This window comes from Homalodisca vitripennis, chromosome 1 (genome assembly GCF_021130785.1).
Source record: "Homalodisca vitripennis isolate AUS2020 chromosome 1, UT_GWSS_2.1, whole genome shotgun sequence".
In the NCBI taxonomy this organism is placed as follows: domain Eukaryota; kingdom Metazoa; phylum Arthropoda; class Insecta; order Hemiptera; family Cicadellidae; genus Homalodisca; species Homalodisca vitripennis.
In genome coordinates this window covers 146,228,904-146,254,600 of record NC_060207.1, presented here as the reverse complement: position 1 = coordinate 146,254,600, position 25,697 = coordinate 146,228,904, and the positions used below count along the sequence as shown (strand labels likewise).

At 34.2% G+C, this 25,697-nt stretch overlaps 1 protein-coding gene across 4 annotated transcripts in view; it reads right to left on the bottom strand.

Annotated features, from left to right (window-relative positions):
* LOC124373373 (aldehyde oxidase 4-like) overlaps nt 1-23,309 on the bottom strand; it is a 39,976-nt gene extending 16,667 nt beyond the window's left edge. The window contains exons 1-14 of one of the 4 annotated variants that reach the window (XM_046831753.1): nt 23,248-23,309; nt 16,654-16,703; nt 16,380-16,546; nt 15,122-15,282; nt 12,896-13,055; nt 12,414-12,687; nt 11,096-11,325; nt 9,887-9,989; nt 7,207-7,337; nt 5,692-5,820; nt 5,233-5,400; nt 3,227-3,392; nt 2,966-3,081; nt 557-652 (exon numbers count right to left, since the gene is read on the bottom strand). In XM_046831753.1, coding sequence (XP_046687709.1) covers nt 557-652; nt 2,966-3,081; nt 3,227-3,392; nt 5,233-5,400; nt 5,692-5,820; nt 7,207-7,337; nt 9,887-9,989; nt 11,096-11,325; nt 12,414-12,687; nt 12,896-13,055; nt 15,122-15,282; nt 16,380-16,546; nt 16,654-16,703; nt 23,248-23,264 — 1,968 coding nt within the window. In that variant the 5' untranslated portion in view covers nt 23,265-23,309. Of the gene's footprint in view, nt 1-556; nt 653-2,965; nt 3,082-3,226; nt 3,393-5,232; nt 5,401-5,691; nt 5,821-7,206; nt 7,338-9,886; nt 9,990-11,095; nt 11,326-12,413; nt 12,688-12,895; nt 13,056-15,121; nt 15,283-16,379; nt 16,547-16,653; nt 16,704-23,247 lie in introns of those variants that run through there. The other 3 variants (XM_046831749.1, XM_046831758.1, XM_046831763.1) reach the window with 3 other exon arrangements.
* Between the last annotated feature and the right edge of the window lie 2,388 nt (nt 23,310-25,697).

Genomic DNA, 25,697 nt, shown 5'->3' with positions numbered 1-25,697 from the left:
AATTAAACTCAACTTTGTACACATATAAATGAAGTTTCAAACATAAGTCTACTTTTTCTTTTTTAATATTTTTTGGGCTTAGACAAATTGTAGTAAATATATTCGTGACATGTCTTTCTAAATTCGTAGAACTACCTGGTTTTATGTAAAGTCCCAATTTCGTTCTGTTTTGGTCAACTATTTTGAAACAATACATTATTTTTGAAAAAAAACTCCACTTTGTTTGGAAATTATAGCTTAAAAAATTGTATCATATACCTTAGGCTTATATGTGAACTTTTTAGATTCTAAGACGGGAGCTCCAGTTCTAGTGCATATAATTCCTTAAAATTGATAACATTATTTTTTAATGATTTCCTGTATGTAATATTTGGTAGAAAATTTTCCTTTGTTATAGCTCTTATCCTTCTCTTACTATACTGTAAATATAAAAAACCTGAGCTAGCTCACTCAAATCACAGTCCTTATTTAGAATAACATGAGACATATTCTAAAATATTTATGTGTTCAAATATCTATGGCCATAAACGCTATCTCCTCTAGAAAACAAATTTACCTTCTCTTTGTCAGGAATTAAGTCTTGTGAAGGCGTGAAAGTGTTTTCCCCGGGAATATCTTTGGCTGAGAAAAAGGCTACTACACCTGGTATTTTCTGCGGAAAAACGAACCAATTATTCAGGTACAAGAAAATACCCCTAAAACATATTAAAATGAATCACTTTTAATTTATATGTTATATACAGGTTAAATTTATTTAATATCCAGAAAATGGAATGTTTTTATCATATTTCATCTTTTAGAATATTTTCGTAACAAATGATTTATTATAACAAATATATATATATATATATATATATATATATATATATATATACACATTTGTGTGTTAGGGCTGAAATATAACGCACTCGTGTATACGTTGACCTTTTAAAATATCCAGGATTGGTACAAAGCCAGTACTTGCACATAACTTGGTTGACTTCGTTTCACTGCTTAATTAATGAAAAGTTGCAAAAAGTCACATGCCAGCAAAACCGGTTGATACATGTTTACCGTCATCATACTTTGTCTTACCTACGTCAAAATTACATTACATGCTAAATATTTTATAACTTAAACTTCTTACAGAGGCAGTATCTCTATACAGTTTGGTTGAATTCAGTAACCAGTTTTAGCCAGTAATGGATGGAGGTCATTCCTATTCGGATCAATTTTTATCTCAAATATTTCACAAGAATCAAAAATTGACACTTTTTTGCCAATTTATTTTTCTATAAATTTTTAAGCTTTCAAGATGGTGCCGTTTACAGTTATAGAAGTGTACAATTGAACCGTTATAAGTGAATATGTTTACAAACGTAATTTTTGATAATTAAAACTAATGCAAGTTCACGTTTTTACGAAAGAATTTATATGGTTGTAAAAGTTTTAGTATATAGTTGGTTCCACGTTCACCGTGCAGTCAATGATTACATAGTATACTATGTAATCATTGCGTGCAGTACGGAGCGGCAATAGGTCATGTTAATCCTTATGGCAGTTCTCTTGGTACTAGCCGTCCTCAAGACATCGACTCCCACGGCCACGCTCCGTAAATATATTGGATTAAATACGTGTGTTTCGGTTATACTAAATATTTGTCCGTCTTAAACCTTTCTTGAAGAAAAGTTTCAACAATTATGTTTTTAAGGACCAGGTTTCTGATTTATGGTGTAGGCTACATCGTACAGGTTACAATTGTCATTACTCCTCAATTAACTGAAATTACTGGGATAAATTTAAACTATTACTGTAGTTATTACTAAATAATTTCAATCTTAAGCTGTAAACCTATTTATTTATGTCAATTAATAATGATAGTTTAAATGTTACATGTACATTATGTACACGTTAAATAAATTTTGAAGTTATTTAAAAGTAATAAATTTGAAGCATGTAATATTTAGTTAAAAATAGTCAAAATAGTTAATTATTAATAATAACATTGTATTAAACTACAAAAGTGTGTATTCAAAATCACTCTCAAATATACTGCTTATTTTTTGTATAGTTTTATACTATTTTATGTTATATTTATGTCTAAGCCCGTTTTATCCGAAGCCATCTGTCATTGTTGTGTTTTTCATGATGAATTCTAATAACATATAGATAAGCCGTGCCGCCACAGATAAGATAGATTCTTTTCTGTCATGCCTTTAGCCTGTTCAGAACAATGACATCTTGCAATGTAAGTTTAAAAGTACTCGGAGAGAATCTGTAAATAAACTGAATAATATATTTTAAAATAAATGAACTTTATACCTACATTTGCACGTGCAAAAGCTAGAATATTTTTACTGCCATCGCAATAAACATTGTCTCTTAAACACTATCATAACAAAATCATACTATTTTAATGTTTAAGTTTTTTTAAATCAATTCTGTGTGAATTATTTTATAAATATTTATATTAATAAATTATTTGTTCCTTTCACACCTCTATCTGTATAAACTTTTTATAGTGATACAAACATCACGGATTAATAAAACACATATGAACATGAGCTAAGGTACAAAGTTAGAATACAGTAAAATATATTCAAGCGCCATCGCGCGGGTCGCAGGGACAGATGACGCAACACGCAAAACACTAGGCATGATGTTTCCAGTGAAGGTAGTAACATGTTGAGTATCTCCGATAAGAACTGTACAGCACGATGAACGTGGAACAGACTTCAGTAATGTTTCAATTTTATAGACTTTCTAAATGTTTGAAACTGTTACGATTTTATTAATATGCTAAAATTGAGGGTAATTGTCCCTACAGTCTTGTTCGAATCGGACATCTAAAGTAGTAATGAATCTTCAGATTGACATTTCCAAATAAAAATCTACCTAAGTTCCAACTGAGCCGAAAGAGATGTTCTCTTAGTGTAATGATCAAGATAATAATAATTGTAAAGATATAAAAAACTGTTCAGCTCACAAGGGCTTTAGAAGGGTCCAAGCTGACTAAAGTAGCGGGTCCTTGTTTAGTGATAACGAAGGCGGCGTACAAATCATTTCCCACTGTTGGCATATCATACACGTATTCTGCTTCACCTGCAATTTCAATTTGTACTAGTAAAACTATGTTTATACACTTTAACTAACAAATAATGTTATTAACTTCCATTCATTAAAATTAATGATAACTTATTGATATCTTCCAATATGCAAATAAACAAGTTTATGTGGATAAGCTTACCAGAGGCCTGGATGAGTGATTCTAGTTTGGGGAACGGCTGATAGAGAGGAGGTCTAGAACTGTCAGTGTCAAACTCCTGTTTTCCTGAAGACAATGGTCTCGTGATATCTTCTCCTCCACTGCGGAACTGGGCCTTCACACTGTTGGGACTCAGGCTCAGGACTACCTGAATATACAACATAGAATAAGTGATTCCAGTTTGGTTAACGGCTGGTAGAGAGGAGGTCTAGTACTGTCAGTGTCAACCTCCTGTTTTCCTGAAGACAATGGTCTCGTGATATCTTCTCCTCCACTGCGGAACTGGGCCTTCACGCTGTTGGGACTCAGGCTCAGGACTACCTGAATATACAACATAGAATAAGTGATTCCAGTTTGGTTAACGGCTGGTAGAGAGGAGGTCTAGTACTGTCAGTGTCAAACTCCTGTTTGCCTGAAGACAATGGTCTCGTGATATCTTCTCCTCCACTGCGGAACTGGGCCTTCACACTGTTGGGACTTTCTTATCAGATTGGTGCTCCTAGCAATAAAGTGAGCAGGCTTAAATTGTTTACATCAAAACAACCCTTGCTATGTTATATTATAGCAGCCTTACAACCCTTAAAGTGTATTGTTTGTTTCAATACATAAGTCATTAGTTATGGTTCTAGAAATCACTGACATCCTTCTCTAACATGACGAAAGTGCAATATTGCAAGAACTCTTATCTAGTTTAACAACCAACACAGACATGTTTCCTGTTTGAAGGACGAAAGAAATGTATTATTCCTAACTTAATATAATAAATTATATAAATTGGGCAATTTTTCATGTGAGACAAATATATGTTAAGGAAAATTCTACTTTTACAAATTATAGTCATCCTTTAGACTACATTTATATTTTTCATACAATACTCTTCCCGTCTCGATTCTGTTTGAATCTACTTGTGAGAGAACACAAGTGACAAAACAGCACTGCCAGAAGGAAATTAGCGATGTCGTTACAGAGAAATTTCTTAAGGCGAAACGTATGTTGTAAATAACAGTTATGTTTATACGTTTTAAAATATAGTTAGTAACTACTAATTGAAATATCAATTACAACTAACAACCAGTTAGGTCTATAATTGATTAAGCTTTAGCAAACCCTATCATTTGGAGGGCTGGATAAATTTTCCTTCTGTATGTATGTACGAATTTCTTTTGAGTCTATGACTATCATTTGGATGAGCTTTATAGAAGGTTAACTCTCCTAAATATACTTTAATAATGTTCTATATCTAAAATTTAATATTGGACTTACTTTTTACATAGGAAAAATCTAATTCGATGCTGGTGTATGCAACTCCGTGGTATTTGTCTGAACGATATACTCAGGGGATATCTCGATACCGAATTTAGCTTTAAATTTTAATGAAACTTCATTTTTATACAGTATATGACAAAATCGATTTCAATAATGGTGGTGTCCCTTCGATGTATGTCTCATCTTGGCAAAATGCTGTCATGTATACATCTATTGCCTTCTAGTAGCGGGGAGTATAGTGAGAGACAGCTTCAATACTTTTTGGCGGTAGTTTGGTGAAAGGCAGATTTTCGATCTAAGGGATGAACCGTATCCCACCAGAATGCTGTTGGGAGAACGCCCAAGGTTACGAAACGTATCGACAAGTGGTTTGATTAGTACTAATTAGTTAGCTGAGCGCTACTGGAGCTGATCACTCAGGAGGCTGGTAAAATTTACCTAAATTTTCCGTTGTCTGTCCGAAAAGTGTTCCTACAACGAATTGGGATATGAAATTTTTCCTACAAGGGATGATCCTCAATCTATCCTGGCGATTCCTGTTGCCGCGACACGTAGTCTGGCGACTTCTACCGCATACACACACGAATAGAAAGGAAAGGAATGATGATAGGGGGTGGAAGATAAAGTGAGAGGGATGTGCGGAAAAGAGGGGAGAGAAAGAAGATAAAGGGAGAGAACGTTATTTGTATTGCTTCCCTAGTGGGTAATACTCGAATGTTTACCCTGTAAAGCAGAGCCAGAGTGAGGCCTTTCCTGAACTGTGGTGTCGCATCCGGCAGTTTGTGATCTGGCTGTACTTCCTTGCTGAGAATACCTAGAGCTGCCTGTAAGGTAGATACGTCCAGTAGACGCTTGCCGTGTAGGTAGTTTTCTGTCAAGTCAGCGTGGATCTGAAATATGAATTATTAATAATGATAATAAAGTAATTTTTACAATATATGTTTAATAAAAGAAAATAAACATGTACTAAGGCAACAATATTTTTAATTGTTTTAACTTGGTCTAATACGAAATTGTTTTTGGAAAGTATGACTCTGTAATTAAACCAAGGAGAACCTTGTCTCACGTTTCAATAAAACCCAGATGTATTTAACTGCAAACCTTCACTGACTGATTTAATGTACCTTCATTATTCGAAATGAGAATAAGTAGTTTGAGTATTTTATAGACCATGTACTTACAAAAGAAGGATTTATTCCTCCAAACACTATACTTGGATGTTCTTCTACTCGGAAACCATCTTCTTTTTTTACACAAAATCTAAATCCGGCGTTGACGTAGGCAACAGCGTTTCGAACCCTAGGACCGATCTGTAAAATCAAAATCTTCTAAATATGATATACACAGTTTTGTAAGTGCATAGCACATAGTAAGCAATATCTAAATAGATTGAATTATGCATACATAAATTGTTTTAATACTTGCAAATTTTAAATAATAATTAATTATCCAGCAATTAATATTAACAAATAATAAATAATATTATGTATAAATAATAATAAATATTATTAATACAAACATAATCTTAGGATTATGTATCTCATCACATCTTAAAATACCAAACCGCTTCTCTATCTGTGTAATACTCGTAGGTATATGTGCCCATAGCATCCATCACGTATTCCGAAACTCCGCAAGCAACTCTTCCTAATGTTTTCCACTTGACTCGCGGACAATGTCTAGCCAACTTTGATGCAGTAGTGCTGCTCAAATCGTTCCTTCATTTCCTTGCAACTATTAAAGAATCATCAAGATTTTACACTACTTAACTCAAATTATGCTAGTGAGTCAAAGCATGCGCACATAAGTTCAATGTCAGCTCATGCAAGCGCTGATTGAATCTTGTCAATCGGGTTCTACTAAATTATGGTCGAATACTTTTCTAATAGACATATTACCAGTAGATAATTAATTTATAATTATCACCTAATTAACCCCATATATATATATATATATATATATATATATATATATATATATATATATATATATATATATATATATGTGTATATATATATATATATATATATATAAAACCTAATTAACCAACATGTACATTTAAAACCTGGAGTTCTTTATGAGCCACCGGCAATTGCTGGAGTTCCCTATTGCCCCAATATTGAACTTAAGGATATATGAGGTCGTCAACTCATTCAGATACTCCATGACCAACATTTGAGGTTTCGAAACTTTTCCTGGTGGTTATATGGTAAAAGCCATCTGCATGTCAAATTAACTCATATCTTTACAATGATTCACCAAAACATCCTTCAAAGTACAGAAAAACAGAACACATATTGTCAATAAAACCCACAAAGTGTACTCTTAAGGGATGGCTCTCAAGGGAAGCCTCGTCCTACTGTAAATTTTAATTCCTAAAACTTTGTTCACCTTCTTAACTAAAGTAACAATCTTAATTGGAACATAAAAATACTGGACTTTTTGAGGGTGTGTGCTGTTATGTTCACAAAATGTAGCCATCATGGACTTTGTGTGTTATTGGTATGCAAATATATGTAAAGTTCTGGAAAATTGTTCTACATCTTCTATATGCAGGATTAGGAAGAATTTGTATGAAGATAACAGCAGTATATTATTTCTTTTATGGAAATTCACTGAAAATGTATCTTATATGCTAAATGTTTGCTATGTTAGTATATTATGATCGATATCTTGCATATTACAAAATTACTTACCTTGAATGTTTTTACGACGTAACAATTGGCATTCAGGGGAGGTAGCACTATCTGCAGGATCACCTTCTTGTACATGTCAGTCTCTAGGAAGGCCGGCAGTGACATTAATGTGATTGCTTCATTATCCCCTCCTGCAATCATCATCTTACTTGATGACAAGCTATTGCTAAATTAAAACTGTTCATGTAATCTAAAAGAAAGAGGAGACCCAACGTAGTGTTAAGTATGTAATGGAGAAGGGGTTTAATGTAAAAAGTACTAATATTTCAGATTTAAACTGGTTCAGTAAATACATGGTATGTAAGCACTGCAGCTAATCACTCATACAGCTACATTTTTAAGAAACCGATTTTATTAACCAGTACTTATTTAATTATTAACGTATTTGCTCAGTTTTAAGTTCATGATTATGTAAAATTAGAAGTAAATTTGATAAATACAAAAAATTTTCTTATTGGATGATAATTTTCCAAGAGTTCAAAAGTATAATTATTATATTTTATTATTATAATATATATACATATATAATTATATTTAATATTATATATGTATAAATTATATTATATTGTACTATATTATATTATTTTCCTTCATAGTATAAAATATAATATTATATTTAGATTCATTCGCTTAACATTTATATGTAATACTCAATAGGCTACATTTTATGGCCTCATACAAACAATTGAGAGGATCAGGTGATCGCTCCTATTGTCGCTGATTGGTCAGGTCATGATAAATACCCCCCCCCCGGCCATAATTTAAAAAAAACCTCACTGGTAATTGTCCCTCTTAATTAATTGCTTATGATTCGTGTTGGAGTAACAAGATCTCTGAGACAAAGTCGCTCGTTTTGAGCCGAGCACATAGGTTCGATCCTCCCTGCTTTAAATGATTTATTGATTATTTTCTTCCAGTTGTGGATGTATTTCTCCTTGTACTACTTTAAGTATAGAGTATTGTTGGTCTTGCCCACCCATGACCCAGATTTAAACGTGATAATAAAAACTGTGGTATTTTCCCAACTTCTCTTTAATGCCAAGCGACTCTGAGGATTGGGAACAGCGTTTATACTCCACCTTGTGTATTCAACCTCGTCTTCTGACAGTGTGTCGACCCTGTGACAATCCGATCGGGAGGAGGAGACATTCCTGTATTTGTTCTGTTCTGTGGCACAAATAAAGACAACTTCGACTACTGACAGTGTGTCGACCCTGTGACAATTCGGTCGGTAGGTGGAGACATTCCAGTATTTGTTCTATTCTGTGGCACAAATAAAGATAAATAAAGACAACTTCGACTACTGACAGTGTGTAGACCCTGTGATAATCCGATCAGGAGGAGGAGACATTCCCGTATTTGTTCTGTTCTGTGGCACAAATAAAGACAACCTCGTCTACTGACAGTGTGTCGACCCTATGACAATCCGATCGGGAGGAAGAGACCCTGCACTTCTTCCCTTCTATGGGACAAATTAAGACAACCTCGTCTACTGACAGTGTGTCGACCCTATGACAATCCGATCGGGAGGAAGAGACTCTGCACTTCTTCCCTTCTATGGGACAAATAAAGACAACCTCGTCTACTGACAGTGTGTCGACCCTATGACAATCCGATCGGGAGGAAGAGACTCTGCACTTCTTCCCTTCTGTGGGACAAATTAAGACAACCTCGTCAACTGACAGTGTGTTTACCCTGTGACAATTCGATCGGGAGGAGGAGACATTCCAGTACTTGTTCCGTGCTTTGGGACAAAAAAAGTCAACTTCGGTGAATCTAGACTCCATTAATTGTAAACCTTTCTCCATAGTTGTAACCTCCTCCTCTTCTACCCGCTAGGTGTTTTAAATCGATTATGTTGATTTTTATGATGATAGGGAAATATAATCAGAATATAATCTTAATCAAAACTAAATCATAATCCTTATGATACCAAGTGTACATAAAAGTTGATGACTGTGATTAAATTATGTTTAATCTACACAGAAAAGTTTCATGTTTTCCAATAATTATATCAGATTTTATATGACTACCGCCCTGCCTTTTAAATTAAATATCTTAAATAACGCATTAACCTGTATGACATACAAGTAAGACCATTAAAATGTAAAATGTGTACCTATAGTATGTTCGTTTTTTTCCATAGGAAACGCATTTAAAATTAATCTGATTGCAGTTTTAATTGTGATACCTTAATTTGACCTAGGACGGAAAAATGTAGGCGCATTTAGCCAGGACTAGTCTACTGAAAGAATAAACACTTGAGAACAAGATATCTTACAACTTCTAGAATTACATTATGTCTGTAGTGGTATACATTAAATTTTCTTGTGCTCCTTCATTATATTTTAAATAAACATTTTCATAATTTGTCTTAGTTAATTCTGAACCATTAGTTTGGATTATTGCTTTATTATTTGTAGAAAAATATATAACTATAGAATAATACTTACTAACTGACACGTTAGCCCCAAGAATAATACTTACTAACTGACACGTTAGCCCCAAGAATAATACTTACTAACTGACACGTTAGCCCCAACAGTTTCGAGGATCACGAATATGTCAAGATTGGAAATACCTGCTCTCGTGCTTTATCATCAAATTGCCAGCAATCGTTACCTGTTGGTTTGGAATAATACTTACTAACTGACACGTTAGCCCCAAGAATAATACTTACTAACTGACACGTTAGCCCCAACAGTTTCGAGGATCACGAATATGTCAGATTGGAAATACCTGCTCTCGTGCTTTATCATCAAATTGCCAGCAATCGTTCCCACCTGTTGGTTTGGAAACGTCTTATTATTATATTATAAGCAGTTCGGCGATATTAGACGGTATTTATTGTTATCTACTTGCTATGGCTTAAAACTAAAAGTTTTGATACCGATTTCCGCATAAAATACTACCAGAAATAATAATATTCTATATGGCCAGCAGAATGTTATAATTGCTCTAAAATATTATTGGTTACCGAAAATAGAATGATCTATTTTCTTACAGGAATTAAATATAAGTGAGCAATATTGAAATGACATATAGTAAACACAATCAATATTAAATGTTCATATCTGTAAAACCCATCTTCCTATAATAAATACTATAATTTTTTTCAATATATATGTATTCGTATTATTTATTTGATGGAGTTCAATAGTGATGATTAGGGATGTCATAAACTCGTTATGATCTCGAAATTATCGCCGTAAGGTTGATTGGCTTGAGCTTTACGAAAGTGGGACGAAAGTCTTAGACGTCGAGTGCAGTATAGAAATACTTCAATAATGTTAGCATTATTTTCTTGGGCAAGATAACTTTTAATTGTTTTAAACAGAACGTTCTTTAGTGTTGGGTCTTATGCTTTTAAGGAATACTTTGTGCTCAGTATAGACACCAATACTATTCGTTCCATGTATAAAAACTGTTCCTTGGCTGTTTACTAGTAGAACTTATATTGTGTACATTAAAGCCCGATGTGTCAGTTAAATCTGTGCAATCCTATGAATGCCCAGGAATGGCATATCACTAACCGAAAATGATGAGATATTAGGGTTAAAAGGTTGATCTAGATTACTGATGAGGGTAATTGTGGGAGCCATTGGAGCTCCCCTACTGTTAAACATGAGAGAATATTGTCTCCCCTGGTCCCCCCCCGGTCACCTTTGATTATAAGACGCTGAACCAGATCTAGCTCCTCTCTGATATGACTTAGATAGTGCTTTTTATCCCTTCTCATCGGATCTCCACAGGAGGGAAGCCTCTAGGACACCTAAATATCCTGTATCCAAATCAGCACAAAGAGCATTAAGCCACTAAGTGAAACGAGGAGTTTTCTAATCGTTTTGTCCAAAAATGAACAAAAGAATTTTTAAAAGCCAGTACTTACATTTCTAACATGCCTATTAGCAACCTTCTCAATGTGATCGGCCAGCTGTTTCAAGTAGGAAAAATATTCAGGTTTCTCCTCCGCCAGAGCTTCGAACAGAACGATAACGTCCGACAGGGTGGTGTTTGCTCCGACGTACAAGTTGTTGGAGTGGAATGAGTGGGCTTTCAGGAACCCTACTCCATTTATATCAATAAATACATCTGGCGGTGGCTTATCCTTGACTATTCCTAAAGTAACAGAGGTATTCAATATTTAAAAATCATTTTAATGGCCGTTTACAAACTTTATTTTAAACTTAATTAATTTTGTTTATAGTTAAAAGTTATGAACAATCAATGTGTTGAGACAAATAGTATCCTAGGATTATAATAATTCAAATTACATTAATGCTGTTGGATTTTAAAAGATAATTGTATTTTGAACTTAGTTTCCATATTTGAATTAGTATGTCTTATGAGTAGTATTGCTTTTAAGAATTGTTTCGTCATTCGAGTTTTGTTAATTAATTACTTTAAAATGGAGGAGTACTGACTTTTTGTACTTTTGTAGCGAAACATAATGTTTATTTATTATTTCCTTTGTCATCTTCTTTTCAATCTATGTTCCTTTTTAACTCACATCGTAGGCTCTATTGTGTAAACTCTTGCAAATAAATAAATAAATTTACAATTAACTATTTAATTTACAAAATAAGTCTAAGTTGGTGATAGTGAAATAGCAATCTTACCTGAAAAACTACATTATTGGGTCATACCTTAATAGAAACGGAACTGCATAGATTTTTTATATAAAAGTGAATAAAGTATTCCGTTTAAAGCACAGTTAATCAAATGTTCCGAAGGACCTAATCTGAGTTGTTGATGAGAAAAACTATCATTTATAAATTAATTAAGTGCTCAAAATCCGTGGAACACATGATTTCTAAAAATGTGTATAATAGTTAATTGATTGCAAAATTCTGAATATTTGGTAATAAAAATAATTGTAATGGCCGTTGACAAACTTTATTTTATACTTATTTAATTATGTTTATCAATTACAAGTTATGGACGTAGACACATATCTTATACATAATTGGTATAGGATATGTAACGGTTTTGGTTTCCCAGTAACTGTTTATCAATGTAATTGTGCTAGTACATAAATTCTAGTACATACAATTCATGTTGTATATCCTACTTCATACTTTATAGCTGGTTGGATCAGTACATAAATTAAAACATATGCGTCTTTGTTAAACAAATAATAATTTTGACAGAAGCTAATTTAACAATTTCTTTAAACTACAAGTGAATAAGTTCAAATACACTATTACCTTTAGCAGTGTTGCCAGCTACAAGATTGTAGGAACCATTTACCATCCCGAATATCTCAAATAGCTCATCCACCTGAGACACTTTGTACCATTGAGAGCCACCCCGGAGTTCGAGTCTAAGTGAGGGCAAGGCGAGCGCCACTTCCAGGAACTCAATGTCACAATCGTCTTTGTGGTTTTTATCAACGCAGTCGAAAGGGCTTCTCTGGTTTTTATCATTTTTGCATTTTCCATGACATACAATTCCACTTTTTGGGCATACTTTTAATAAATCCTAGAAATAAAACGTATTTAATTTTACCATAAATCTCGGAATTTATGATAACACCGACAAAACGAACTAAATAAAATTCAATGGATGAATTTTATATTATTAGGAATTAAAGGAAATTCAATTTTTTAATAGTTATATTTCACAGTCTAATCAATACATTTTGGAGTATTATAAAAAAATTTGTTTGTAAGTGTATACATTTTCCTACCTCAATGTCTGCCACCTTCTTCTCCAGTTCACTACTTCTATCAGAAGCAAATGATTTGAAAGCATCAAGTATCGGTCTGTATCCAGTACAACGACAGATATTCCCAGTAAATGAGTCTTCGATTTCTTTCATAGTAACTTCGGGATTCGATTTCAAAAGACTGAAAAGAATGTATTCATTAATACATCAGAAACTACCAACTTATCATTCATTACCTGAGCGTCAGCGAAGCCTATCACTAGAGGGGCTGACACATTTCCATGCCTTTCTGTTCACATGATGTCTCAATAACAAACTGACCTATATACTAGATATTTTGCATGACTCAAATGTAGGAAATACTGAGTGCGATGATGGTACATTTGGCTGAGCATTAGCGAATATTATACATTGTTCCTATGAGTAATCATAATGGCAACGAAAAATAGTGGAATAAATCAATGTGTAAACACTCTGAGAATTACAAAAGATTTTAACGGTTGAGATTTTTATTCGTAGAGTAAAAGGAAAAAATAATAGAGTGAAAAGTAAATGTTAAAAGTTAGTTAAAACTAGATTTAATTTCAGCGCGCACTTGTGCGTTGTAGTATCTTTCTTATCTCATCGAAACTATTATTTATTAAACACTTTTGAACACGTTATGAAACCTTAATGAACACATATTTGGATGTATGATGTTGCAAGATATCTTGAGAAGGATTTGATCCATAGTTTCAGACTTTAAATTTACCATGAACCTTCATTTCTACACAGACATGAGTTCTATAATGGTGGATGTCCAACCATGGAATATGGCTGAGCTCATTTAACCCTATAACTCAATAAGGTGACACAATTTCTATTTTGTTGGCCGGGGATGTAAAAATGTCTTTTCTGTTCAATTTTTTGACTGTCCACAAGACATCTCGCGAATGGTATGTATTATATATTTGAAATTTTGCAAGTAACCTCAGCAGGAACCTGGTGTGACGTACTCTTATTTTGTTTTATATAGCTGTGTTAGGTTTTATTTAATGTATACGTAACAGTTATTACCTCCGTATTTGTAGCAAAATTTCTTATAATTTAGTCTTCTACAGAGCATCAGTTCCAACCCAGCATAAAACAGTGCTGTCAGAGTTTACAGATTTGTTTTCAGAAACAGTTCACGTATGTAACATCAAAAAATGAATTCTTCAATTAAGTACGCTGTACTTAATTCGTAATTGGTTATGTTGCTAAATTTTACCAATTGTACCATGCTTGGAAGTACAGAGGAGGGACTTTATATAATTGATATAAGTAGCGTCATAATATTTAGGATTTTATAATATTATTGTAGTCTGTTACACAATATTTATTTGCTGTTGAACGTAAAAATATAACCTAACGGCCTTATCACACTGACATTTCAACAATAGAGTAACGTCTTTGGAAACAATGTAGCACGTATTCCAACAATTTTGTTAAGCAAAGTCACATCTTGTAAGCAACATTTTCATTAGTTTTATTTAGACGTAACAGACTAAGAGCGCATGCGCATGTGAAATACAACTCGGCGCTACGAACGGGTACACAATAAGAGAGATATGTATTATTTATCGTCACTACAATAAACTACGGCCTAGCTGTAGGCCTAGTGTCACAACCTCGACTAAACACTAAATGTTTTCTGTCTAGATATTATCTTAAAATGTATGTATTTAGCAAATTATTGATATATTCCTTTCAACCAATCAGGGTTTCACTCAAAGAATTAGTAGTCTAACATCACCCACGTCACTAAAATAGTTCGTGTATCGACCCAAAAAGGCACATGTCAACTCTATGTCTCTACCCTGCAAAGCAAATTGCTGCATTAACTGAATTAATACATTTTGAAAGTCTCTTCATGTTTAAGTGTTATTAAATAGTATTAAGTATGAATAAGGTCTGAGAAACTCCACCAAATTATTAAAAATAAAACATAAAAACATAGTAGATATGATATCATTGAACAAAACATGATTTTAGAAATACTGTATATACATGAATATCCAATTATTTCATGATTTTAAATGTAATACATTATTAAAATTGTATACTATATACATAAGTGGTATATGAAACTTTATATATATATATTTATATTTATATCAGCCTATGTACTTAGTCATCCCTAGAACGCAAATTTAATGATTCAATATTTGCTTACAGAGTACCAATAAATGAAATTGTTAAATATAAGAAACAGCCAAAAATATTTACCTGTACATACCCATAACCCATCCTGGAGAACAGTAACCACACTGGGTACCGTAGAAGTGAGCCAATCTACTTTGAATTTCGTGATAACCTTTAGCCTTACTCCCAATGCCTTCCACAGTAGTAACTTTAAGCCCTTGGCAGGCGTACACAGGAAACGTGCACTAACACAAAAATAGTTAATTGCATTATTTTCAATTCAATTAATTTAATAAAAATATTAAAGTATTATCTAGAGTGACCCCAACACGGTTCACAGTTCATAACCTTGTGTCTATGCCTTTGTCATCGCGAAGATCGTTACGTACAATTTCAAAAACGATTATTATTTTTACAGCCTCGAACATCCGAGACATAAAGATGTAGGAGTAGTGGATTGATAATGATTGATTTTAGATTAATAAAAATGCAAAGTCAATACTTTAATTGTTGTTAAATCCTAGCATATGTATGTGTGTGTGTGTGTGTGTGTGTGTGTGTGTGTGTGTGTGTGTGTGTGTGTGTGTGTGTGTGTGTGTGTGTGTGTCGTACTAAAAAGAAAGTAACGTTTTAAACTTTACTATAAATGTTGTTGTAGTAGCGAAGAGACAAAGACAACGCTTTAAAAGATTTTCGGGGTTGGATATTTTAAACTGAAAGTTCCTTTATTGGTCTCTATATACCGCCGTCCAATATATTTTAGATAACTCTTAAGTGTAACACATTACTAAACAACTATTTTTTTAACACCTTCCTGAGACATGAACCGACTTAAGAATATTAGATATAGTATCAATGTGCATCTACCGCAGTAAATTTGTTGAACTGAATTATTTCATTAGTAATGTCTTGTTTTTATAGAAAGGAATTTGACTGGCTTCAGTATATTATTTATAACATTTTCTGAGTTTTCAAAAGTTTACCTACACTTATTTTAAATAAAAGTACGAAAAAGGAAATATCTAAAAATGTACTGCCAGCCGGAAAAGTATTTTTCTAAATTTTTACGTACACAAAGTATTGCACAACACTTAAAACCTTCATGGAACTTGAATTCCATAATGGTTAAAAAATATTATTACCCTTTTATCGCATGAGAATAAATTAATCAAACTTGAACGCACTTCCGCTAAGAGACATTATACATGTCATGTTGCGTACAACCCTTAGGATGATCAAATAGTAATTCATAAAACTATTTTTTGATATATTATAAATATTTTATCAATAATTTTACATAATATTAATCTTTAAATTAAAACAAGATCTATAATTTACTCACAGAGTTAACCGAAACCACCCTTTGCTGACCCGTGGCAGGATGTGTAAACTGTAGACTGACAACACAAGCCCCGCAGCCTCCTTCTCGACACATGAACTTGGTGCCCTTCAGCTTTGCATATTCTCTTATGTAAGTGTTGAGAGATGTGTCTCCGGGAAGTGAGGATACTACAAAAGTTTTCATTGTCCGATTATCAATCATAAAAAACGTTATTTTTCTTTTTCTTTTTTTAAACGCATAAATTATAATTTAATACATGTTTTGAGATATTTACCTTTTTGGATTTCTCCATTCAGTGTAAATGAAACAAAACTATCCCAGCATCTGTAAAAAAAGATTCTAAGTCATTGTTTAATTCCATTTCATTCATTTATATTTTTAACTTAAAATTTTAAAGTAAAGAATGATTTCTAACTACTGAGTCACTAATTGAAAGGTTAGCAATATTCCATTCTGTAGTTTAATTTTAATTTTTAATACTGTCCGTATGACATGGCTTAAACTCCTTTTAATCGATAAATTGTTATCACTCTGTGGCCATGGCTTGTGAGGAACATCCCAATCACTTGTTGGTTTGCGTGCTTTCTTAAGTTCTCGACGATACAAGACAAATTTGAAAAATGTAAAAAATAAATTTGTAGAGCCTAACAAATAGAAGGCATAATATAACAATGTTCTCATTTTTTTGCATAATAAGTCCAGTTGTTTTATGCATTGTTTACAGTCTAATAGAATAATTGTATAGAAAAATGGGAAGAAATATATACCGAGATCAAAACTTAATATTGTATTCCGATCCACTATAGTACATACAGGTAAACTGTTATAGTACTCGTATAGGGACAAAGCCATTATTGAAACTAATGATAAAGAACAGCGGACTATAGTCAGTCATACTGACAGGTTCCTGCAAGTTTCAAAGAGATCCAAAGAAATTAAAACTTGTGATGAAAATATGGCATATCCGTTATAAGAGGTCTGACAGACATTATAATGACAACAGTTGGTACACAATGCACGGGTGGTTAGTTTGTGACCTTTGCACCTGTACGACCTTCATTTCTCATTCCTGAAGCGAGTCTATAATTCTGAATAATATTTATTACATTGCATGGGCGATCATGTTCCCTTTTTACATTATTTAATTTTCGATTTAGCTATGACATAAATACGCTAGTTCGAAGAATAAAGTTAAGCTGTTTATGTCTGATTTGCCCACATAATTAGACACGATTACTGATTATTAATTTCTAAAATTGTGTGTTATGACGATCATGTTTTAAATTATTATTTCAACTGATTCAGTAAATATAAAAACGTGTACTACTTGTATTAAACAATATTTAAAGTGCTAATTGTTAGTTTTTTCTGAGAAGGATGAGAGTAAAATGTTGAAAGGACCATGAAAGCACTTAAGCGAAGTTCACTATTAAAAAATAAATAATAGAAATTCTTCTTTTGGCCACAGCAAGGATGAGAGTAAAATGTTGAAAGGACCATGAAAGCACTTAAGCAATTGCGTCAGAAGCCTCGTAGGATTCCAAGCCGAATTGGAGACCGATTTCATTAATGCCTAGACTTAGGTTGAACAGAAAGTTGCAACAATTTAAATTGAGATTTAATACATTTATTATTTGGTCTTTGTGAATCTAAGGTATTCATTATTCATTTTCATCACATAAATTCCAACATTCTCTTACACTCAGCGCAAGATTTGACTACACCTGTCTCGGCTAAACTTACGAAGAAGGTATACTAGAATATAAGATAACAAATGGAACGTTTTTTAATATAACAGAAAATAATAAAACACAGAAGCGAAGTTCACTATTGAAAAATAAATATAAATAATAGGAATTCTCCTTTGGCCACAGCAAGAATTGGATATATCTTTTCAAAATTTTTAAATAACGAGATCAGACCTCGCCACTCGACGGACAGAGCGAAATGAATTATTGGGATACCACAACTAACAAGATTTTTCATTTGTCGCTTTCTTCTAGATATAATCTAAGAGCGCATGGAACTACCAGTCACATTGGTAAGATACGGAAAATGTTTTATTGATTGCAGCCTACAGGAACTTATCATCTTGTTATTATCAGAATCAGACTCAATATCAGTAACCTGTCATTACGGGTTGCGCCGTCTCGGATGTACGCTGATCTGTGCACCTTTCTCTCTTACGAAAAGATCAGTTTTCATTCACCTACTTATGTGGAACACGCCTTAATTGGCAGGATGGAAGTCTTTTGGCCAAATATATAGACTTCGACTAATAAATACAGAGCTAATGAGGATTGCATTTTCTGCCTGATAATGTCTTTATAGAAAGTATAGAAGAATATTGCACTCATTATAAAGTGTTTTATGACTTTTATTTTAAATATGATTAATCAGATCAGTGCCGTCCAGCAAGCCGAAACAGCTTGTCACCAGGCTCGGCCGATTGTGCTGTTGGTCACCCTTGACGCAAAGAACGCGTTTAACTCTGCTCATTGGGAGGACATGCTGGAGGCGTTGCAGCGGGACTTCAGCGTGCCCGACTATCTCCTGGTCGTTGTGCAGTTGTGCAGTTGACTACCTGAAGAACCGTCGGCTGTTGTACGAAACCAAAGACGGAATGAGAACGAAAGAGGTCACTGCCGGTGCGGCTCAAGGGTCTATTCTCGGCCCAGACCTATGGAATGTTTCATACGATGGTTTGCTTCGCCTCGATATGCCCCACGACGTCTTCCTCGTGGGTTATGCCGATTACGTAGCTGCAGTCATCAAGGCGAGAACTCCGGACTTGGCACAGATACGCCTTAATCAGGTAATGATTCGGGTCAATGCCTGGATGACGAGCCACGGACTTGAGCTGGCGGTCGCCAAGACCGAAATCGTTATGCTCACTCGACGGAGAATCCCCACTCTGATCTCTATGAATGTGGGGGGGGGGGGTGTCGAGGTACGGACAAGGACTGCGGTGAAGTACCTGGGTGTGTTACTCGACTGCCGTCTTCGGTACTGGGAGCACATTCAGGCGGTGTGTGGCAAAGCCTCTAAGGTGGTTATGTCTCTCGGCAGGCTGATGGCTAACGTAGGAAGCCCTAGGTCAAGTAAGAGACGCCTCCTCATGTCTACTGTAAACTCAACCCTTCTGTATGGCGCAGAAGTTTGAGCGAGTGTCATGAGGATAAGGCGATACAGTCTAAGGCTGTTATCGGTACAGAGAAGAGCGGCGGAGGTGGACGGAAGGATCAGACGGTCGCTGGACCTTGCGTCTCATTCGAGAGCTTCAGCCCTGGATAGATCGTGGCCACGGCCTGTGTCAGTTCCTGACGGGACACGGTTACTTTAGGAAGTACCTCTACAGGATGGGAAAAGTCAGGTCGCCTCGGTGTGCTTATTTCCCGGAAGAAGATGATGTTCATCACACCTTCTTCGCTTGCGGGCGCTTCACCGAGGCCAGGCGATGTTTCGGCAGACATCATTGTGGAGCTGATGCTGCAGAGTGAGGACACATGGAATGCAGTCACCACTCATGTACATGCGATCCTTCATCAGAAGCGTGAAGACGGATGCCTGACTGACCCCTAGCTTCCGAAACAAGTAGTTTTGTCCTGGATGGGACATAAGACACACGGACCAGGCAAGATGTCATTCGAAAGGGTTCCGGCCTGGGCCCTCCGTGGCCCATAGGGGGTTTAGTGGGTAGTCCGCAAGGAAGTCCCACACTCCGTGCGCAAATGCATCCCCCCTACGTTAAAAAAATCAATGGCAATTCATGTTTAATGGCATAAAACATTAATCGTGAGGAGTTGTGTCTAATTATGTTAATATTACAAAACTGTAAGTGAGAATTTTTAAATGTTTCATGTTTTATAGTCACTAACCAAAATGTAGTGGAATATAGTGTGGATTTATCGTTATCACATACTATATCGTTTAAATATAAGAATCAAATATAGACGTGTTATTCCGAAATACCACTTATAAATAAAACCAAAATTATGTCAAAAATGCTTTTATTGGTCGAGTGTTTATCTATACAAGGAGCTTTCCAGAAATACTCCAGTATTCTAAAACTAACGGGAATTAATTAATATAGAACTAAACCGTATGAAACGTAGTAACCTAATCATCAATCGCCAACTTTTCCTTAACCTTTACTTTAAAGGCAGCATCTTTGAGTGATTTTAGATCACAAGGGAGGGAGTTGTACAACTTGGGAGCAAAGTACCAAAAGCTTCTCATTCCTATGCCTATGCTTGCTTGAGGGAAGTGAAGCGAATCATCCTGTTGGGTTCTGCAACCTCATCATGGTATTACAGGAGTCTCTCTACCAAGTACCCAAGTACCGCAGTTCCTGAAGAGGCAGCAGGTCTGCAGCCTGAATACGGTCTCCATTAGCAACAATCCTGCAGCCTTTCAATGGGCTGATAAGTCGTATTTAAGTAAATTACAAATAAAACGGACAGCCGTGTTCTGTTCATTTTGAACCCTCGAAATGCTGTTACCGTATGCAGAATAACAATAAAATAACACGGATACAATCAAAGATTGTTTCAGGCGGACCTTTGTTGTCTCTGACAAGACCAACCTTTGCCTGTACATCCCTCTAAACCTCCCAAGCGCACGCTGAGTAGCACAGGTAACGTGGTCAAAAAAGCTGAATCGAATATAACACCCAAAAAATGTTTAATTCATAAATACATTGAACATTCGCTTAAGGAAACTCCCGTAGACATGATAGATATTGGAACTGTCTATACCGCTAACACAGTCAAGGTTTTCCCAATGTCATATAATTTTATATGTGCAGGAATGAATTCAATCAGTATTATAGAACGAGCTGTTATAGATTTCAATAATTCCGAAATCTTGAAATTCCAATCGTTTTTCGGGGTCCTAAACTGCGTACTAATAAAAATAACATTAGATGCTCGTATTATGTCACTTTCTCGTATATATGGCAGAAACGCATCCATTTATTTTAATCTGAATATATTTAAACATTGCAATGCAATTCAATTGGATAAACAACATTTTGAATATGTAGCCTACACATAATTCCCTCAGTACACCTTTGTCTAAATTGACTTCCTTTGACATTGTAGGACGACATATAGTAGCTGAAGGATTAATATTTTAAACAGTAGTTTAAATAAGAGTAGTGCTGGACCAGTTTTGTCAAATCCGAAAGAACAAATAGTCGTACGTAACATGTGAAAACCTTTATAAATACCGTGCCTAGTCTGCAGGATACATACATAAATATACAAAAAGTAATTTATCTACTTTCTATTAATACTAAAGCAAGGAAATATAATGATATAGCGCCCAGAGATTGCAAAAAGGAAGGACACACACTATATTGTAACAAGTTTACAAACATTGCTTTTTTCTAAGAACGAATACCTAGGGTGTAATTATGGACAACGATCCGGGATACTTGCGAAGCAGGTATAGAAGGCCACTTATTAGTTATTAGTTTAAGGAATTAAATTTAAGGGTGTGACTTTTATGGGTATACACCCAACTATAGGGCTCTGCCAAATTAGCTCCCTAAGTTAAAATGTTAAAGAATTGTGGGGGGGGAGGCATAACGTGCATACTTACTGCTCAGTGGATCGGAGGCCGCAAGGCATACACGCTATATCCTCTGTTCTCCGTTTAGTAATAACCATTATATTTCTTGACGTTTTCGGTAGAATGCGTTTCTGCGTGGATTCTGTCAGATAGATTTGAATTTTTTCAAAGTACACTAATAACATGGATGGTAAAACAAGCTCAAATGTTCTATTATAATACTTTTGTTTGTAAATGGCGGTCGGTTTTATATGTTGTTCACTCCAGAGCTTGAAACAAATCTCGGAAAATACTTTGGTCTTCTATTTATTAGATCATATGTATTTATCCAAAGACGAAATATTTGTATACAATGGTTTAACTGTTTACTCAATGTATATAAACATAAATCATTATTTACATAACATTAGTAATCTTTATTCGGCTGATAATTGTTTATAAATTGTCAACATATTTATGCTGATTCAAATCTTTGGTGTTGAAAGGTCTCTTAAAATAATTTTAAAATTATTTGACAATTTTTTATTTTCTTTTACATCATTAATATAAGCTTATTTTTATTATATAAAATATATATACATTATTCGTGTAGTACTACCAATAGTCTTACAAAGATGGTCTTTGGTTTAAATCTCTTTATTAACACAAACAGAACATAAAGTGACCTATATGGAAAGACTTATATGGGTAAACTATAACCTCTCATTAGGCGGAGAACAAAATCATTGATGGGAAATCATCAAAACATATCATGTTCTAACATAAAATACATTACGATTTTGATGTTTTACTTGCATAATTTTAAAAACTCTAAAAAGTCGCAGACGGTTCGAGTTAACGTGTTTTAATTTATTTTTTCATTAAAATAATTTCTCACCGGTTCATTAAATTGTATAGCCATTAATATTCCGCACAACCTTTCTGTTACAAATATACAAACGCCATATCTTAATCAATAAAGACAACCAATCGAACAGATTGCACGTCATTTGAAATAAGCTTTTACATTTGATACAAAATTGATAAAAATTGTTCCATTTTATATTCCTGTAGAACGTGTACTAGACCTAAATAAATAAAACTAAAGACGTGTACACTTTCCAAACGTCTTTATATTTTCATACACTTTTCAACTCTGGGTAGTTCATATCAGGTTCTTCTGATATAATCAAAATTAATAGTATATTTAATTTCTTAACGCCCCTAGTCTATAGGTTACACACAATTTTAGATAAAAATTTGTTAAGTTACTTATTTCCAAAAACAGGTTTACTTACTGCAGTTATATACTTACTGGACAGCTGAGTCCATGGCTGTGGCACCTGAGTGTTGTGAAAAACGAACCGTTTTCCTCTCATTTAACACACGACATTCTTGATATATTTTGGAAATAAATTATCTCGCCACGTGGTTCATGGTTAATTAAAATAAATTTCCCATGATAATTGTGTCTCATTGTTACAAACACATTAACGTCACGAACACATGAACATATCAAACGAGCGTTTGCACTGAGAAACATTTATAAGTCGTGAACAAAATACGAACACGATTTTGTTTATATCTAAATTGAAAGCCATGTTAAATTCTTAATCTACAGCTCCATTGTGTGGACAGACAAAGAGACAAATAATGCTAAGTCAAACTGCAGAAAAATTAAAACATCTATGATTACAACTATTTAACATACCAAACGTAAATTCTTCTGCGTTCCATACATGTTAGAAAAATTGCTCGGCGATTAGTCCAAGTCCATCTTGAGCCTCTGCTCATAGAGTATGCAGGTTTATAAGTCCTCGTCGTTAGATGGGTGTCTCCTTTGTTTTTCAGTCGGGTTGTTGAGAGTGCAACTCTAAGCGGGGGGGAACGTTTAGGTTTAATACGACGAAGTTACATATAGAAAAGGAATACCTGTACCGTAAGACAAAGCTGGATATAGTATTATTCACATTTTTTAATTTCTCCTAAACTGCCGAAACCATTTCGATAGATTTTAATAAAGTGAAAGGTAAGGATTGAGACAATATAGGATCAGAAAATCTTGTTGGAGGTTGCACATATAAAACCTTATGGAAAACCAAACGAAATAAGCTGCAGAGATGTTGTTGTCCTATATAATTAATACAACTTATCTCTGTAAAGCTGCAGTCATAGTATAAACACTCGCATTGGTTACCATAGAGTTGCTGTGGGAAACTCCCCAATTTACATCATGGTTCCAGATGGTGTTCCTCCAGGAGACTTGGAAATATTACCGGCGAAACAAGAGGTAATAAGTTGATAAGGAATCGTTGTATTCCCATAACTATTATTTACCTCAAGGATGCTAGGAAACGTTAAATTTTCCATACTAGTATTCCGAGTAACGTCCTTAGTGAAGGCAGAGTGAAATCCGTCCAAGAGCAATTAGACAGAATTGGGTGCGGAGACATTTTTCAAATAACTAAAAGTTACCTACGAGGCGCTGTGGAAAGCTTCCCAGTTTACATCAGAATTTCAGAAGACGTTCCTCTAATTCTCTTCTTTGAAATATGACGAAGAAACCCGAGGCGAAACAGGTGCAGAGATGTACTTTAATTCCAATTTCCGACACTTACTCCACGGATGCTAGGAAACATTTCACTTATTGTGCCAAGGGTTACGGGAGACGATATGTATGTGTGAAATTTTCCTGTTTGTGTATGAGATTCATGCGAAGCTTGTATAATGACATTTAATCAACGATACGTAATACGTGCTGAATTATATATAATATTATGCCATGAACGCTTGGAAATATTTCGTTGTTCGTATTTGTGTTTCTAGTGACGACGTTGTTCGAGGTAATTTAAAGCGATATATTAATTAAATAAGATTGAGCGCACTGATTGTAATCTATAAAATTTCAAAATCTATAACAGTTTCACCCTTAATATCGCTAGATGTTCTTTGGTGATCATGTAATTTAACTATAACGCATCCTCTAAAGATTAAATATTTTTGAAGAACTCAAACAAATTAGTATGCTGAGAAGGGGTTTTATGGACTATATATTACTTTACTTGATTTTTCGTTGTGGTATGTCGCGTGAGTTGAAGTACAAGTGGAATAAATTTCGTGGAACAACGGTTAGAGTGGAATGTTAACGATTTTACTAAATTACCACCAATCTCTGAAACGGTAAATGAAGTTTTTTTACCTTATATTACAATTTCAGAAGGTGGTTCATTAGGGAGTCTGCTCAACTTAACATGGAACACTCACTAAATGGGTAAATCAAAGTGTACTGCCTTGATTGAATTACCTGTAGGTAACATTGTCGCTCCGTGAAAATAACGTATATACTAACTGGAGTCATTAAACCCCAGGTACATTTTCTGAACATTTTAATCTGAGTTATTAATTACAGTACCTTTTTAAGGAACATTAGGAACTCCAAATTAATAAAATAATATGTTTATTTGTAAGAAACAAAACTCATTCAAAACACACAATTACAACATATATTTTGAAGGCAGTGCCTTAGTATTATGTTTTAACTTTTAGTACTTTAATTTTATTACTAACAATTTTCAGGATTTTATTCAGTTTAATTTTATTAGAAAATTTGTATTTTTTCCCTAAGACTTAATAACATTTTTTCAATAATTTTTCTTATATTTCATGGCTATTGTGAGTCATATAACAAAAACAAGTCTTACGAACAAATAAATGTGTATGTTTTACATGAAATAAACCTTATGAAACTTAGCCGATAATCATTGA